Consider the following 18,539-nt stretch of genomic DNA (forward strand, 5'->3'; position numbering starts at 1 on the left):
CCCATGGAGTAATTCACCTTGCTGAGTTAGCAGATGAAGCCATTGGATAGAGTAAAAAAAAGATACTGCCAACTGTGAAGCAAATGAATCAATACCAGTGCAAGGGGATCACTTTGCTTCTTCGATACGAGAAAAGCAGCAGCACAGATGCAATATCTGACATACAGATTAAAAAAACCCAAATATAAACACACACACACACACACATTGGGTTGGCTTTTATTGGAAAGCCTAGATGCAATCTATAGTTATCAATTTGTGGAAAATTCAGGACACATATAAAGTTAAGAAGGCAAATTAAAAGAACAATACAAATCAGACGAAATATACATCTCAAAATATCAGGATAGCATTTTGACTGGCATTGTCTAAAATACTTAGAATCTCCTTTCTTTTTTTCTTATTTTTGTAATATGCTTCTTTAATTATGCATATTTTTTCTTTAAAAAGATCTTTTGTTCCTATATTCCCCAAGGTCACTATTTCCTGCAGGAGCATGTCCAGATCACAAGTCTTTTTTTAGCAAGAAATAGGCTCATTATACCTACTAACAAGGCCACTAATTGGCTTGATTTGACTGCATCTAAAATGATCACCAACAGATACTATAATTTGTTGTTTATTGGTGCCAGAACAAAGGAGAAGGGACTGGTACGCGCCAAGTAGAAGATATATTTCAATGTTGACATGTTATACAAGCTTTTCATATTCAAACAGAACAGAAACATTGGACATAATTTAGAATATGAGCCTATTTCAACAGAGAGCACTTACAGCATGCTAAATACAGTGCTGTGGAAGAGCCACCCAACAGAACTGCAAACACCTAGCATTTTACATCTTTTTAAAAGAATACGTAGATCAATGACACGCCTCTGGGGTCTGACATACCATCCTCTCTAAATTTAGGGCCCTCAAGCTTCAAGGGTAAAAGTACTAACAACTAATCTGTGCTTTAATTCTAATAGATGATTAGCATTCATTATATGTGTAATTAGTTCTGTATGCTCTACCAAATACACACATACAGTAATAGCACTGATACTGTAGATTCGGTAGCGGCTGGGAGAAATTCAAATCTGTTTATCAAACAATCCTAATGTGCAATTTAGAGTATGTAATACCATAGACTCTCAGAATACAAAGCAGTTAGAAAACTATTTTTATTACATCCACTTGAACCATTCATAGTTAAGACACGTTCACTTACTATGTTCTGTCATTATAATACATGGATAGAAATACTGTGTATATTTCAATGAACATCAAACCCCCCAATTTTGTCTCATCTTAAAAATATTTATTTTTGTGGCTGAATTTAGTGCTCTTGAGACTAAAGCTCTGAGAATGGTTTCAGCCAAGATGTAGAACAGATGCCATAGATGCCACCACAGGCTTCCTATAAGGAGCCAGCTGCACACTTCAGTTCTTCCTGCAGCAAATATACTGGGCCTTGGAGCAGAGCATGCCAAATCTATGCAGTGATGTGGAGATGCAGACTAGGCACTAGAACTGGACCTTCCTCTCCATCCCCAGGTTTAGTGTTCACAGTAATGAGATTTGATCTGCCAGCTGAAGGCCAGGAGATGAGCCTAGTGAACAGCCTGCCTGCCTAAAGAGCAATTCTGTAGCATCAGGTCAGAGGTACGTTTCTTCTATCTGGAGTTATTAACATCTAAAAGAGCTGTATTATACAGAAGACAAAGTTGACATAACTGGATGAAACTACATAATTTCTTTTTCTTCTTCTACATACAATTTGCCAAGCACCTGAGACACTATTCCTCCATTGTGAAACAAAGCTTCTAAAAAACCAACAGAAACCCCACCTGGTATGAATAAATGTCCATTTATTACAATAGGGGTGGAAAAAGACAAGGAAACCCCAACCTATTAAAGTCTTCCATCATACTAAATGAGACTTATTTGGTTACTGTGCCTTCTAACAATGACTGATGAAGTGGCACTGGCCTGGGTGACAGGAGAGGGAGGGGAGGGAGCTGTGGTCTGATTCAGCCAGCCACTTTGTGGAGTGTCCCATCCTATCAGCAGAGTGATAGATGCACAGCTTTAAACCTAATACAAAAATATTAACACTTTTGGACATTAGTCATCACTGTTATATCTCTACAATATAATCCTTTATACTGTACAGCTATAACATAAAAGGTGCAATTCCTTTTTCTTTAAAAAAAATCACACACAGCACATGTTTTTATCATTTTATTTTTAAGTATAAACTTTTTTAAACACTTTACATAAATTAACTCCTCTGAGACTAATATTTGATGTACAGTAAATTGTAATTCATATAAAAATCCATAAACAACTTGTCTCACATAATTTACAAAAAAATCAGGGTTTCCTTTGCTTATATGCAACAAGGATTCTACTTGCCATTTTCCTCCCAAGGCAAACCATGTTAGCATTGTAAAATCCATTATTAAATTCCCATGGTAGCATAAGTCACTTGTGCCAATGTCCTTTTAGAAAGCAGCACAGTTTAATGCAGTTGGGTTGTCTATAAACAGTAATTTTTGCCCCACGTTTTAAAATTAACAGATATATACCACATCCTATGCAGTGAGAAAGAGAGAGAAAAAGAGAGAGAGAAAAGGAGAGACTACTTCTCGTAAGCAAAGGTCAACAATTCAGTACTATTTGGAAACACTGTATGGGTCTGTATCTTAATTAAATACAGTGCCTCAAAGAAACAGCCTGTTGCAAAATCTGTAGGCCTTTTTATTTTCTTTTTTTCTTCTTTTTTTTTTTTAATACTTTTCAGTCCAACTTGAGTGCAGCGATATGCATATGTAAACATATTCTTTAAAGCAGATCACCTTTAAGGTCATTGAGAAAAAAAAGTTTTGTCATTAGCAGTATCATTCTTCTGGAAGGCGCTCTTTTTGTTACAGAGTCTGGATTGTGCTACAGAAAAAAATCTGAGCAAAGATGTAAGCTTAGGCTCAAGTAGTAATGCAGCAAAACAGTTTGGTCTCCTTTTTAGAAGACACTGGTACACAGTCTCTTTGGCAGCCTGAGCTAAGCCAGTGTGTTACCTCTTTCCTATCTCACTTTGTCTGAGGAACTGTATATTGTTAGCGCTGTCTGCTAATTCTGGGTATTGCTCCACAGAGAGTACATAGTACCCATCGTATCCTTGTACCTTTCCAGCACTTAGCAACTGCCTCTTTTCTCCTTCTGTCCACAGCCTGGCGCCTTCCTCTCCATCTCTTACTCTCTGTTGTTCTCTGGCCCAGGCACTGGAAAGAGCTCTTTGCCTGGCTTGCTCCAGTATTCGGGCCTTTTCCTCATCAAGTGTCATGCCATAGCGGACGTGAAGCGCTAGAGCACCGTATTGCATTTCAACATCAGCAAACCTACGAGTCCTGCCGTTCACCACAGTGGTGGACTGGGAAACAGTGACATTGATGCCATTCTCTAGGGCCTTACGCCCACTTGTCAGCCTCAGTGTCCCAAGGTCACTCTCAGGGGAGGTGGTCTTGATAAAATAGTGCGTGTCCTTTCCCTCCACAGTGAAATGCAAGTTTTCTAGGTAGTAAGCGTTGTTCAAAACAGCTGCCACTTTTATGCAGTCCTCATTTGCAATGTTGAGCACATTTGTTTGCACTTTGCCTTGATTGACAGCGAGCATCACCCCTTTCCCAATCAGAGACTTTACCGTGGCAAACCACAGCCACGACTTTTCTCCACTGGATTTCCGTCTGCTGACCTGCACTTCTGCCATCCTTCCCAGGGAAAGGAAAGCCTTTGCTTGTCTCATCACTTGTTGTTGCACTCCAGAAATTGGCTGTAAACAAGAACAGACAGAAGTTTTACCAGCCATCTGTAGCCCCCTAAATGCCAAACAGCCAGGATTTCTTGGTGTGCTGCCCGTGGACAACAACAGGATATGCCACAACTGACAGTGCCAAGGAGTTAATTAGATCTGCATACTGCTTGTTCTGCTGAGTTACAAAACTATTTTGCTAATGTTCAGTGCTTTTACTCTTTGTCTCCCTGAGAACCTGCAGAAAAATAATATTTAACTTCAGGGGCTACTTACTGGGCTGCACAGGACAGACTTGCAAAGCCAATACATAACCACAAGAATCACAGAATGGTTTGGGTTGGAAGGGGACCTTGAAAATCATCTAGTTCCAACCCCTCTGCTGTGGGACATCTTCAGCTAGACCCGGTTGCTCAAAGCCCCATCCAACCTGGCCTTGAACACCTTCAGTGATGGGACATCCACAACTTCCCTGGGGAGCTGGTTCCAGGGCCTCACCACCCTCACAGTAAAGATTTTTTTCTTCATATGTAATCTAAACCTATTCTCTTTCAATTTGAACCCATTCCCCCTGGTCACCACCTGCTCTTGTATAGTCTTGTCCCATCAACTGGGTGGCCATCCTCTGGGCTTGCTTCAACAGGTTTATGTCCTTCCTGTGCTGGGGACCCCAGAGCTGGATGGAGTATTCCAGCTGAAGTCTCACCAGGGCAGAGTAGAGGGGCAAAATCCCCTCCCTTACCCTGCTGGCCACACTGATTTTGATGCAGCCCAGGACACGATTGGCTTTATGGGCTGCCAGTGCACATTGCCAGGTCATGTCATGTTAGAACAGGTAAGAACTGTCTTACTCTACAGTGTCATCTTACTATGGTGTCATCTCTTCCCCTGAGCTTGCTCAGATATGATTCCTGTCTACCATGCATCCAGTCAAATTGAGGAGATTTTTGTAGGTCATGAAGCTGTGCTTTAGAATTGGAACAAGCCTTTCTTTATGCTGAGTCAGGAGATAAGAGTCTCTCAAGTAGCAGCAGCCTGAGACCAAACTGCAGGGAGGCTCTCATAATCCCTCAAGCTGCTAAAGGAATGAGGGAAATAAACTGTAATGACAGTCTTTACAGTTAAAGACAAGGAAGCAAATGGTATGGACCAGTGAGGTGGGGACTGGGGACTGATACCCTTTCTTACAAATACTTGCAGAAACTGATAAAAGGGCATGTGTGAAAAGACTGTGGCCAATCCGGCTGTGTGACCTTCCATTTCACTCCCAAGTATCAGCTTCCTGCCTCAAAGAGCTTTTCCCCAAGAACTTCAGCTGGGTGCAACCGTGAACACAGCACTGTTTTGTTTATAGCTAGCAAAGACAAGGGGCAATGAATGAAAAGAACCAACAAGCCAGTCGAATGGAAAAGCTAGGAATGTCATGGAAGAGCTGTGTGTAGCCCACTATGCCAGATGCACTCTCAGTAAAGAGGATGGCTGGGGAGTGGGACCGTTGGCATAACTGCAGTCATTAGCCAGAAGAGCTGAAAGGAGCAGAAGCAGCTAGCAGGAATGGTTAGCTAGTGCAGCTAGATAGCAAAACAGCTCAAATTACAGGGTCAGCTGTGGCTGGGATGAGACCTTACAACTGTGCAGAATAGACACATCAGTCTAACCCTGGGTCGTAACAGCGACAAGCTGTGAATGAGCTGTACTGATAGAGGTGGGGAGCAGACAGCTGCCCTGGCAGTTGCCTCAGCAGGAAACAAAGATTTAAATAGCTTTGGCTGCACTTTTGAAAAGGAGTACTTCGTTTTTGATGATGATCCAGTTTATCTTCCAATTGACCCCTTCTCCTTTCAGTAAAATACTGCTTGAACCATTTGATTCACTGCTGACAAATGAGTCAAAAGCATGTTTTGTTTTCCTAAATTTCTGGATGGGAGACTAAGCAGGAGTCATTAAGATTCAAACAACATTTAATTCAGCCTTGCTGCTGATCAAAGCCTGGCAAAAAGTTTGCAAAGGCTTCTCTGTTTTGCCACAAGGGTAGCTTTCTGGAGGGGACAACTCCTGACGGAATTATGAATTAACTTGGACTCTCCATTCTTCTTGAATGTGGCAGATTTCTGTCTGCACTTGCTAACAAGTGTGGATTTCAGCTGTTGTAAATCCTATGTAAAAGCTATTGAGCACAAAATATATTGTAGACAGCAATCATCAGTGAGAGCAGCAAGATGCTATAGCAACTTCATAATGACAAAGTTTGTTTATTTTTAACATGTATCCTCAGAGCTCAGTAAAGCTCACTCACTCCAGAATGTTTCGAAATGCTAAGTGGTTTCTGTGTTTACTTCTGCCTCCTGGTTGCATGTGCTTGTTCACCAGTGAATATCAGAGTTGCAGCTTCTTCCTACCTGAGAATTTTGAATCTTTGTTTTCCTATCACATGCTTCTTGCTCTGTCATGTCACATGCCCCTGGCATTCCTCATGTTATTGAGCTCTCCCCTGAAGATTTTTGACAACTAGCTGTCTGTTCTCATCTCTTTGACCACACTGGTTCTGTTCCTGGTATGCATTTGCTGGTGTTAGTGGATGATTTCATTCTGTAGCCTTTGAGACCTAAATAAACAACTTCTGATAGTTCTTCACAGCCATGCCTGATGACAGCTTTCTTATCTCCCAATACAACCGGGGTGCTTGCCATGCTCCTCCTTCACTGCTTTTGTTGCTCATGGGAAACATTAATCAATCCCATGTTGTGCTCTAAGGTCTTTCCCTGTTACTCAATTACTTGCTATTAAAAATTAACTAACTAACTGACTGACTAACTAACTGACTAACTAACTTCCTAAATACAAAGTTAGCTTCCATATGTTCCCTTCTGCTGGGCCACCCTTCTAAGGACTTTTGTCTACATTAGGTTGTAGGATTTTTTAAGATTATATCATCTTTAATTCTTGTAACATTCTCTATCATGATTCTTGTAGAAAGAGATACTTTTTGACTGCTTACAATGGGATCACTCATTTTAATGTCTCTTAACTCTTCCTTCTAAACCAAAAACAATAGGATTTTTGAGGACGTAGGTCTTTGATCTTTGAGTAAGCCTAATTTGTAAATACAATTTTCTTAAATAGCAGACTTAGGTTTTACTTCCACATTTATTTTTCATTATTTAAAACTGTAGCAGGTTTTCAGGATGAAAGTTCATTTTTTTGCTTTCAAAGAATTTCATAAGGACCTGAGTTTTACTTTTATGTAATATAATAGGTTTTACCTCAGGTAATTTCAGTTTCAGTATTTTATCTCTACATGTAACACATGGTGTCCATAACGCATGGCTAAAATTAAAAAGAAGTAAAATTATAGTGGTGCTTGTTATGTGTATGTTTTATCACCTGTTCTGTTTATTTCACAGTCCATTTTTTAACTACAGTGTTCAGTTACTGTCTTCAGGCAGAATGTTAGTACAAATATAATCTATGTAGTTTCTGCTATGAAATTAGACATCTTTAAAGCATCTTAAACTTGTTTTCATTGATTATTGTCTTTTAAATTTTTATTATTGCTGAAAGCAAACAAAAGCTTGTATAAAATAGTACCTAACTGAGCAAAGCTGTAAAAAAACCCCTCCATCTGTAATTTCTTAAATTCTTTTGAAACTAGATAAAGGTATTGTTTGGATTTAATTTAGCAAATAACTCTGGCTGTCAGAATTATCCATGCCTAGTAAGATCTGAATAGAAGGGAACATTCTATCTTGTTCAATTTTTATGTTTAGTTTTGTTTCTTACTGGTATGTCTTCCCATTGCTGGCTCTTCACAAGTTCATAAGAAGGTTCTGTTAAATCAAATTTCGGAACTGGGAAGCCAGGGATGGCATTGTGCAGATGGAAGCCGAATGTCACCAGCCAGCTGTTAACATCTGAAAGAGAATAATTATAAGAAAAAAAATGGAGAAAAATATTAGAATTGTTCTATATTTTGCAACTATACCATTTTTACATATAATAGCTTTTGGCATAGTTGATTTCCTTTTGTATCATGAACATTATTCAACAGTCTTCATTTTGATATGTATGGATTTAGATTTGTGCTACAGCGACAATAGCAAACTTATACAGGAAACTTACAGCTCTAAACTTAAAAGAAAATGTCTGCTCTCTATTAGAGTTGCACTAGGCTCAGTTGAAAGGTATTGCAGGGTTCAGCAAGTCTGAAGGCCTCTGTGACTTCCAGAACAATTATGGCAGTGCAATTGCAACTGAAGGGAGATTTCCTTGTCATACAGCCTAAACTAACTGGAATTTCATGATCAGGCTAAACATGCTTTATGTCACATCTTCGTCATCAATACTTTAAAACAAAGCAAAAAAAAAAAAAAATACTGCAGAGCACATCCTCTCCTTTTGGTGTGTATGTGTTATTGTAATGTCTTCAAACTACTCCTGAAATAGCACCTATATGGCAAATTACCTTTTAAATTATTTGGCAGATATTTTTTGTTGATTCAAGAGAAATCTGGTCCTCTTCAAGATGATGTTGGATTGATGAAATTAAAAGCTAATGAAATGCATCAGTAAGCAGACAGGATACTAAATTATCATTAGGTAACATTATTTATGATACATTTTATATTCTGTTAAAAATAAATTAGGGGTGCCAACAATTAGTTAACAATTGTTTGGCAAGAATGAGTGCTCTGCCTTGTTTCTGTTTTTTTACACTGTCTTCCACAAATACTATGCTTAGAGGTTGGCAGAGTGCTCTTTACCAAGTCTAGTAATTTTTATTTAAGAAAGCTCACAATAAGTGGAACAAGGAAGCAAATTTTTCTAAAAATTAAAGAATAAAAAATACTTATCTTAAAATAATTTCTAGCATTTTCAAATAAATGATATGCCTCATGAGGTGCTGCATCTAAAACTGCCAGTCAGCCAAATTGCTAATTGTAATAATAACCTTATATAAGTAGTGTGTGTCTGTGCATTTCAGACATTAAAGATGTTAAGCAAAGAACCAAAACTGTATTTTGAGGGCAATTTCTGAACTAAGTGCATGATTTTCAATGCCACAAAGAATCTGATTCTAACTGCATGCCCTACAGCACATGGCTGCTAAAAGAGGACAGATTCAGAGGTCTGTTATTATCCTTACTCCCAGGCAGCCTGTTAGCAACCCACTTAATAGCTGCTGTTTGTTAAATGAATGCAAACCCACTTGATTCCCAGGATGCTCTTCTAAGTGGTAGTCTCACAGCTCCTATGTAAGCAGGGCTGAGCCCTTGCTGTAGACTGGCAATGTCTGTGTATTTTGGATTATTAACATCTATTCAAATACAAAAAAATCAAATGTATCTGAGCCAAAAATTCTGGTGTCATGCAGTCAGATTTTTGGTGTGTAGAATAATGGAAAACACTACACATGACTAACTTTAGAACCACAGAAAGCATATAGGTTCTCTAGGAATTGAGATATGAAAGCACGTTAGCACCTTTCTTTGCCAAAAGAGAAGTTCACTCCTTTTTCTATACTATCATATTCCTCCTTCCCTGCACCTGGCTGTGTACTCATTACTTTGTGCTAGCCCTGGAGCTTATTGGGCAATTTATATTAGCAGCCTTGCAAAAGCCTACCCTGGAAAATATCAACCAACTTCCAGTGAATATTTTCTGTGATGTTGGTGAGTTAAACTGATCACAGAAGAACCCTTCCTGTCCTTGCTACCTACAGTCTCATTCCCTCTAAATTGGATGCCTATAGATCCAGCATCCCCAAGCTACAATGAAGTAACTTTCTCTTACCTGTGATATAATCCTTCACATCATGTATTTTACTGGCCGGGTTGTTATTTCTGAACATGTACAAATTAAAAGGAGCTGGATCCTTCCCAATTCTCTTCCAGATTTCAATATCGGGTGTTGTCCACCGGCCTGCCAGTATATCATAATCTCTTTCTCCAAAGTGGACTAGCTTGGTCAGTGGGTCATACAAGCCTCCGTGGAATCCAATTACCAGCTGGAAATCAAGGTTAGAGTCAAAATAGATCTCTCCATAGGCAGTGTATTGAATTTGTTTAAGCATGAGACCATTGCTACTGAAAACAGCCAGTGGTGTCCCCGTATTGTCTGATGCAATGTAAAACTCATCCCCACTGCTAATTTCCATGGCAAAAAGGTGTCCTTGCAGATCATAGTAAAGAGATGTGATTTCAGAACTTGAGTGGTTATATACATGAGTTATCCTGGTTGGGTAAGTAAGGTCTGCATAAAAGAACTGGAGATGCTGTCCAAGGCTAGTTTTACTGGAAACTCGTCGTCCAAGTCCATCATAACGGTAAATCACTGTCCACCCACTGCCTTTGCTATAAACTCGAGTAAGAAGGCCCTTTGAACTGTATTCAAAGATTTCGGTACCCCTCTGACGCAGAAATCCATCTTCATCTAACCTGTACTGTACATCTCCTAGTCGAGTTATTCTGTCTCTCAGGTCGTACCGAAGTGGCGTCAAACGGGCGCTGCTGCTGGGGTTGAGCAAGTGGAGGTTGCCATTCAGGTCATAGTTGTATCGCCACATTATTTTTTCATTTAGATAAACTGTCTGGAGCTGACCATCTACATCATATTCGTAAGCATATTTTGTGGTGTTGGCAAATGGCCCAATCTTAATTTCTCTTTTTGTCACTCGTCCCATGTTATCATACTGAATTGTAATCCAATACATTAGTGACCGAAATATTTCATACTGAATTTCCTTGATGCGCCCATGTGCATCAAAGTGTTTTGTGTACGTCATTACAGCTGTTGAAATGATCTGGTTAATATCATAATATATGACTCCAAATTTTCCAAATTGTTCAACTTTGCCAGAGATATCATCAAACTGGTAGAGATCAATAGGCAATGGGGTTTCATTGATGACACCTTGCATGCTAGTCACTCTGAAGCTATTGTCATAGCTGTAGTCAAATCGGGCATTTACCATTCCGTCTTCACTAAAGCGAAATATCTGTCTGTCAATCAATGGGCCAATTTGTCTGTATCTAATGGTGCAGATAAAACCATCGCTTTGGAGGTTTACTGTTTTCAGGACTCCTGCTGTCTCATCATACGTAAAACTAACTCTAGTACTATCATATAAAATTTCTGAGAGCTTGGTCTGCCGTCTGTACTTGAATAATACTCTTCGGCTTGTCCCCAGGAAAGCAGTTTGAAGGAGCTGTCCTTCTTCATTGTAGTCCATTATAACAGAAGCATTGCTTTCCGGGGGGTTGTATATATTCCGGTAATAGCCAATGGAGCGGATAGTCTGCATGGTATGACGAGCAACGCTGGGCATGGTGACAGCAGAAAGCCGATCCAACAAATCATACTCGAAGATATACTGCCGTTGGCTATGGAGCAGAAGAACCATTGACTGAAAATTAAGAACAGATTTTTATCATGTGACAAACGGTGCAGTTTCTCCCCTCCTGCCATATACTGATACTATTTCTTCACAAAAATGTGACATTCCCACTTGAGAAAATTATCTCCTCTTTAATTGAGTTATCCTTGACCTTACATGTTGTTAACATCTCCCTGCCTAATTTACTTGTATGCTTAATTGTAAGAGGTTCTGTAATTAGTAGTTCCACATTCATAATTTGCTACTTGTTATGACTGTATCACTCTTTTATCAAGCATTCAGAGCTAAACAGCAGATTGTCAATGGATTCAGATAAGTCATGTTTAATATGGGAAGAAGTAAAACTGTCTTAGAGCCATTAACTCACGAGGAGAACAACATATGGGAGATAGAATTTCTTCCCTACAATTAGAGATGATTTTGAAGAATTTGAATAGCCTGAGATCTCTGAATACCATGTTCTTGTTCTGTGAGCTTTTGAGACATAGGCAAAACAATTGTTTGATTATTCATATCAAAAGGAGCTACTTGAATTATTCTGACATTTTTCTAATGCGTGGCTATTATGTATCATGGGTCTTGATTAAATTATGTCTGCGATGACTAGTAAACAGTATTTTCTGAGCAACAGCTTCAACAGAAATATATTTAAACCCCTGAAAGAAATGGATTCTCTTTCTGCATAGCAGACAAGAGATTTCACAAGGGTCATTTTCACAGGTATTTCTAGAAGGAGAGCTATATATACATATATATTGATTCCTAATATTTTGCCTATCCCTTATTTTGATGCTACAACATATAGCAAGTACAAATTGACAGCTGTAACTATTTAGAAAAAAGAGCTTTTCTTGGTAGTGAAAAAAGCTCACAACAGTGAAGCATTTGCAAACAAATTACTTTCAGCTGAATTGAATTGCAGATAGTCCCTGTACCTTATTTTAAGTGTTAAGATAAAAGTAAATACAGATGCTTCTTGTTAGTCAGTGGCCTAAATAATTGAAAAACACATCAATTCCTAGCAATTAGCTACAGCATGATTACATATCTGTGGAATGAAACATTCCCCTTGGAATCACATGTTGATACTTAGAATAATTGCGATGTGCTTCTGCTACCTATTTTTTGCTTTGTATGCAGCAGTGAGGTGCTGCAGATTTTGAGCACATTCCAAGCATTTTTAAAAACCTGAGTGTTCTTTACCTTTTCCAAATATGTGTAACTCCAAGTTTTCCCATCAGCAAACACTCTAGACACTATCCTTCCCTGTCCATCGTACTCTATTTTTTCACTAGTCGTGCCTCGCTGTATGCTGCCTATTTGACCTGTGGATGAATAGGTAACATTGACAGCCATCAGCTTGCTGCTCGGGAGCCACAGGGTGGGGTGCCCTGACGTGTCGTAGGCAATCCTCAGCAGGAATTTACGGTGGTCATCGTAGATCTTTTCTGTCTTTGTGGTTCGATCAAAGTCAACTGAAAGGAGGTTTCTGCCATTAACCTTTTTAAAGCAAACAAAATGACACAATAAATCATGCTGTTCAAACCCCAGCCACCTGTTATTTCCACAAAGCTAGCTATTCTTTAAATACCATTTACAGTGATTGATTTGCTATATGTGTGAATTATTTTAGCAATTTCTTGATATAATTGTAAGGCACTATATTAGTGTCTACCTTAGAAGGTCTGATTATATGAAGAGATGGCTCAGAATTTGTTGCAATGTGTTCTTTCTTGATGCTTAGTCAACTGCTAAGAAAATACTGAAAGATGTGTACTGAAAACTTCTGTAATAAATGGGGTCATTTCAGTGAACAAACTACTTCTTTTGTAGGCAGTCTGAAGTATATCTAGCAAATTATTGTCAAAATATATTCCCAGCAACTGCTTTTCCAGTTTGTAACAACCATGCTAAGAAAGAACTGAATCCCAATCCTTCACAGCAAGTATTTTTCAAAAGAGTAAATACAGAATTAAGATCTTCAAAAGCATGTTAGATCTTCAAATTAAGGTTAAACAGTTTTTAGAACATAGGCATCCCCCTTCTGGATCAAATGGAAATTTAATTCAGTATGCCATCCACTGCTGCAATGTATTTATAAGGCTGAAATCCTTAGCAGAGGATTGTATCTTTCTCCTAGTTAACTGACCACTTAAAGCCATAAATGACTAGGAGACTACTGAACCATTGAAAAACAGTTAAAAATGCTTTGAAGTTTGTAAGTATTTTGATTTGAAAATAAAGCCTTAGCATAGACACATTTATGTTGAAAACATTGTTATTGATATGTTTAAACTACAGTGATGGATAGTGGTTTCTAGGTAATACTTTTACATTGAAATCCACCCCCCACCTCCCTTTAGTGTTCCAAATATGCCAACTTTCAGTTTCATTGAATTAGCTCTCATTTTTGAATTTATAAAAACAAAATGTCTGGTTTTCTTTTCCTATACCAGTATCTTTGCATATCTCCATTCCCCTCAGCACTGAATTGTGTTTTAGTGTTCTCCAACAGGCCTCGAGGGTTTCTTTGTTCATCTGTAAATCATTTCTGTATCTGCTGTGTCTTTTAAAAGTTTTTCCAGATGGGGTGAAAAAGTGATAACTGAGATTTTTTTCAACACTATATTTTGCAAACATGTGGGAATTAGGGTAGAAATGGACAGAGAGCTGTGTGAATTAAGAATTTTTTAAAAATTCCTTTTCAAGTACTTCATACATACATTACAAAAGGTAAACAAAGATGGCTACATAACATTCAGAAAAAAAACGAGAATAGATAGGGATACATCAAAGAAATGACCGGAAGATTTTTTCATTTTTTCAGGCTGAATGTTCAAAACTCCATATATCATGGATGGTAATACTTTTACCCTGAGGCTGATAAGCTTCTAAAAGATCAATATAAATTAGATCCTTTATTATTGTTATAAAAAGTATTAAAGTGCTGGTGATAGGCCATAGGCATATAAAATTCCTCCAAATGCTCAGTTTTGCTCAGTCTGTCTATTTATATACAATACCTTTCTCTTTTTTAATATGAAATCACTGGCATGAGAGGAATCTGCACTATCAATTTAAGAAAAAAATCACATTTTCATGTAGATCTCCTAAGTAAAGAACACAAAGTCTAGCAGATGCAGAATAGCTGTTTTACCTATTTAATGAACCATCAATTGTTATTTAAATATAATCTGAAAAATTAATGCTACAGGACTGATTCTAGACATAGGTTAAACTTAGCTGTGAAGTATTCCCATTCAACTCCTTTTTTGTAATATCTTTTTTACTTGTTTTCAGGTAGGTTTTTAAATTTTTTTCAACATCTAATATTAGCTCATTTATCTAAATTCATCCTTAAATTTTCTTTATCTCTGGCTTTTTTTCCCCCAGTGTCTCCCACATATGCGTGCACTCATCTCTGCATGTCCTTGCCTGTTTTGCTTCTCTGATTTTTTTCCTTCCCTTTCTCTCCACCTCCCCTTTCTTTACATTTAATTACGATTTTTATAAATTTTCTCGTCCACCTCTCAGGATTAGACACTGAAGTTAAAATGGACACTTCTGATTTCTGAACTGGCAAAGAAAGAAGGCTAGTTTTATGGCTAAGGCAGACGTCCAAGCAATTGTGGTTAATTTCTTGGCTTAGCACATCCTTCCGGTATAAATTGCAACAAAGTACTTAATCCGCTATCTCACTGCCCTAGCTGCTAACTGGGATAATGTCATCCCTTGCCTTCTCACTTCCCATCTGTTTGGTCTGTGTAAGGGCAGGATAGGAGGGGAAGGAAAGGAAGTATCTCTTGTTCCAGCCAGTTTCATGCTTTCAGACTTTGCTGACAGAGCTCTTGCATTCAGGCATGTGAGCTTTTGGTGAAATTTTGGCTGTACTTGCCTAATCTCTCAATACAGATGGGCAATTAGAGTAACAATGAGTTTTGGTGATACAGCTTCTTTCATTGGGCAGGGTAGGGCTGGAATAGCTCATCTCAGCTACAGCAGTGCCTTCTATGAAGTGCTTCTTGATAACATCTCTGCTACCAAAATGCTTCTACAGGAAAAGTTGAATATTTTTATTGTGTCCAAGACAAACAAACTCCAAATATATCTGAAACCTCTGGGTTTCATTATGATTAAAACTGTACTTCAGGACATTTCCACTGAAGAGACACTTAATGACACAAAACTGAATCTTCTGACAGTCCCTACCTACTGTCCTGATATGTTTCAGTAATTCACATCTCCGTCTATCCACCTCTGCTTTAATTCCTGTTTTTCTTTCCAGTGAGAAGCATGAAATCTGTTTGTGATTCCTCTGTTGGGAGTAGAAACATATTGTTGTGTCTTACAGAGAGATTCAAGAGCTAATGTGAAAACTGGGGACCTCTGCATAGCTGGGCGTATGTCAGGTCTCAAGAGGAGGCAGAGCAAATGCCTCTTGTGAGCTCCCTTGTCTGTGTTACCGGTCTAGTCTGGGTGCATCCCTTGAGACAGAATTCATACCAGCTCCTTTATTTGAGACCTTTGTGAGACCCTCAGTACAAAGGCCCTAAAAGGGCTCTTCCGTGCAGAGGACTGGCAGGACCTTTGCCTATGACCAGCCTATAGATCAAACATACAGCTCCAGAGACAGAACTAGCTTATTGAACAATTAAACACCAAGTTGGAACAAAAGCAAGATTGACAGAAGATTGTTAAGGAAGGGCAACATAATTCCTAATTAATTTCTTTAGAAAGATTACTAGTACTGGGTAGAACTAATACAAGAGAGAAAACCAAGAGAGTACCTGACAGTGTACTTTATAACATTAGATACTGCATATGTATAACACAGTGAAAGTGTCACAGAGATGAGTACATTTACTGGCAATACGTTTTGTCACGGTTTTTTGTCTACATTTGTCTTCTTTGCAGCAAAATGCTGATGACATATCTGTCTGTACATGGAAATTATGAGCTCCATAAGTTATTCCTCTTCTTTCTCTTGTTTTCTTTTTCTACTTTCCTACATCCCCCATCCACCCCTGACTGACATTTTGGTAATACCTTTCCATGTAAATCAATTTCACAAAACATTCCTCTTTTGTTCATTGTCATTGCTGACAAGTTTCTTTCCTTTTTTTTTTTTTTGAGGCATTTTTCTCTTATTAGCTCATTCTCCACCTGCCCTACTTCTCCCATTTCTATATACACTTTTAATCAGTATTATTTTATCCTAATCAGTAATCTTTCATTTTCCCTGCCATCTTGTTAAATCTTTCCATTTTGTTTGCTCTTCTCTTTTGGTTTGGTTTTTTGTTTGGTTTGGTTTTTTTTTTTTTTTTTTTTTTTGGTATTAATTTGTCTAAGTTAACGTTGCCCCTGACAACTTTACCTCCTCTTTTTAACTTTTACCTCCTCTGGCACTTGAATGCCAAAACTTAGCATTACTTCTGAGAACTGCACACTCATGGTGATTTGTTTCACTGCCAAACCTCTCTTGGGCTTCTTTAATAAATGAACAGGTGTATTCATAATGGCAGGTGTATTATACCACTGTGGTATGTAATGACATGCCTATGAACCAGAACCACAAGGATGTGCTTCAGAATCATGGCTTCCTTTTCCTCTTCCTTATCCATGTAAGATAGCTGCCACAGGTAGGTACTAGTATATTGTTCTTAAGTAGCAGCTACTGTACATAATTGTTCTTCCTTCTTGGAAAAAAATACATTCCTCTTGTAGAGAAGGTGGTAGAGAGCAATATAACCTGCATAACAGCATGCCCTCCTTTCTTGTCCCAATGGAAGGTACAAAATATTTTAAGATTTCAAATGGCAAGAAGTCAAGTGGCCTAGGCCTTATTTTAAAGAACTGAGTTCAGTTCTAATAGTAAGTCTGATCTGTGATGTGGTCTTAAAATGGTCTCCTGGCAACACAATTTTAAATGCTTAATCTGTGTTGTCTTTACCAAATGGCTGTCATAAATCATAGTTTGCTTCCTACTTGTATTTCACTCACTATATAGGAAGAAGAAATGCCAACAAAATGGTAAAGACATATGTTGGAGGAATATGCCATACACATGCACACACAGTTAAACTCTACCACAGAAGTAAGTCATAGTACAATTTTAATTTTAAATTAAAGAAATAAAATCCAGGGATCATGCTAACTTATGGTAGAATAAAACAGGATCCTGAATCGGTTGCATGAATTCAGTACCAGAAAGAAAAACAGTGAAGGAAAGCAGAAAATTATTCCTTTTAACCATTCCAGGCTAAAACCAACAGTTTAAATTCCACAGTGTGCTGATTTCAGCTGGGATAAAGTTAATTTTCTTCACAGAAGCTAGTACAGGGCTATGTTTTGGATTTGTGCTGAACACAGGGTTGATAACACAGAGATGTTTTTGTTACTGCTGGGCAGGGCTTACACAGCGCCAAGGCCATTTCTGCTTTTTGTACTGCCACACTGGTGAGGAGACTGGGGGTGCATGGGAGGCTCGGAGGAGACACAGCCGGGACAGGTGACCCCAGCTGACCAAAGGGATATTCCAGACCATATGGGATCATGCTCAGTGTGTAAACTGGGGGATCTGCCCAAGTCACTGTTATGTGTGATGGGGCACTGCTCTCCTGGAGATGGCTGAACACCTGCCTGCCCATGGGAAGCAGTGAATTCATTCCTTGTTCCACTTCTTTTTGTGTGAGTGGCTTTTGCTTTCCCTGTTAAACTGCCTTTATCTCAACCCATGAGTTCTCTGGACTTTACTTTTCCAATTCTCCCCAATCCTGCTGGTGGGGGAGTGAGTGAGCAGCTGTGTGGGGCTGCTGCTGCCTGGGGTTAAACCACGACACACAGAAAAGAGCAATTAATAAATAAAACAGCCAATAAATGAAGTAATAAAAACAAGTACTTCCAGATCTACAGTCAACTTGTCTGCAATAAATATGCTGTGGTTGTTGGATGGCAATACCTACAGGAATATCTTTACATTTCCTCATTCCTTTATGAGAACGCAGTAGATATGCTTGTGCTTACCCTAAGCTTTCGGCCAAAGACATTGACTTTTCCTTGGGCTTGCTCTTTCCGGAATCGCCACTCCACCAGGTTCTGCCCGTTCTCCCCTGGGAGGGTCATGTTTCTCTTTGCCATGGTTGGGTTGGCAGTGCCAGCCAAGACATGCGGTTCTGTCTGGTAGTGTGAGTCCAGGCCGCTGGCGTATAGGATTCTCAGTGAGCCATCATAACCAATCTGGTAGCTATTTCTTAACTGATCTGAAAAGGCCAAGAAGAGAATTACAGGTTACCTACACGGGTTAAGACTCTGCCTTTGTACTGGACACATATTTATGCAATATGTGCATCTTGACTT

The 18,539-nt window shown here is 38.8% G+C and overlaps 1 protein-coding gene across 32 annotated transcripts in view; it reads right to left on the minus strand.

Moving 5' to 3' along the window:
- Window positions 1-203: 203 nt before the first annotated feature.
- Window positions 204-18,539, minus strand: part of TENM3 (teneurin transmembrane protein 3) — a 1,328,112-nt gene continuing 1,309,776 nt past the window's right edge. For all 32 annotated transcript variants that reach the window (XM_048302939.1, XM_048302936.1, XM_048302938.1 and 29 more), the window contains 5 exons: window positions 18,207-18,442; window positions 12,387-12,683; window positions 9,581-11,192; window positions 7,571-7,701; window positions 204-3,811 (listed from right to left, as the gene is read on the minus strand). In XM_048302939.1, coding sequence (XP_048158896.1) covers window positions 3,056-3,811; window positions 7,571-7,701; window positions 9,581-11,192; window positions 12,387-12,683; window positions 18,207-18,442 — 3,032 coding nt within the window. In that variant the 3' untranslated portion in view covers window positions 204-3,055. The remainder of the gene's footprint in view (window positions 3,812-7,570; window positions 7,702-9,580; window positions 11,193-12,386; window positions 12,684-18,206; window positions 18,443-18,539) is intronic.

Source organism: Corvus hawaiiensis, chromosome 5, assembly GCF_020740725.1.
Source record: "Corvus hawaiiensis isolate bCorHaw1 chromosome 5, bCorHaw1.pri.cur, whole genome shotgun sequence".
Lineage (NCBI taxonomy): Eukaryota > Metazoa > Chordata > Aves > Passeriformes > Corvidae > Corvus > Corvus hawaiiensis.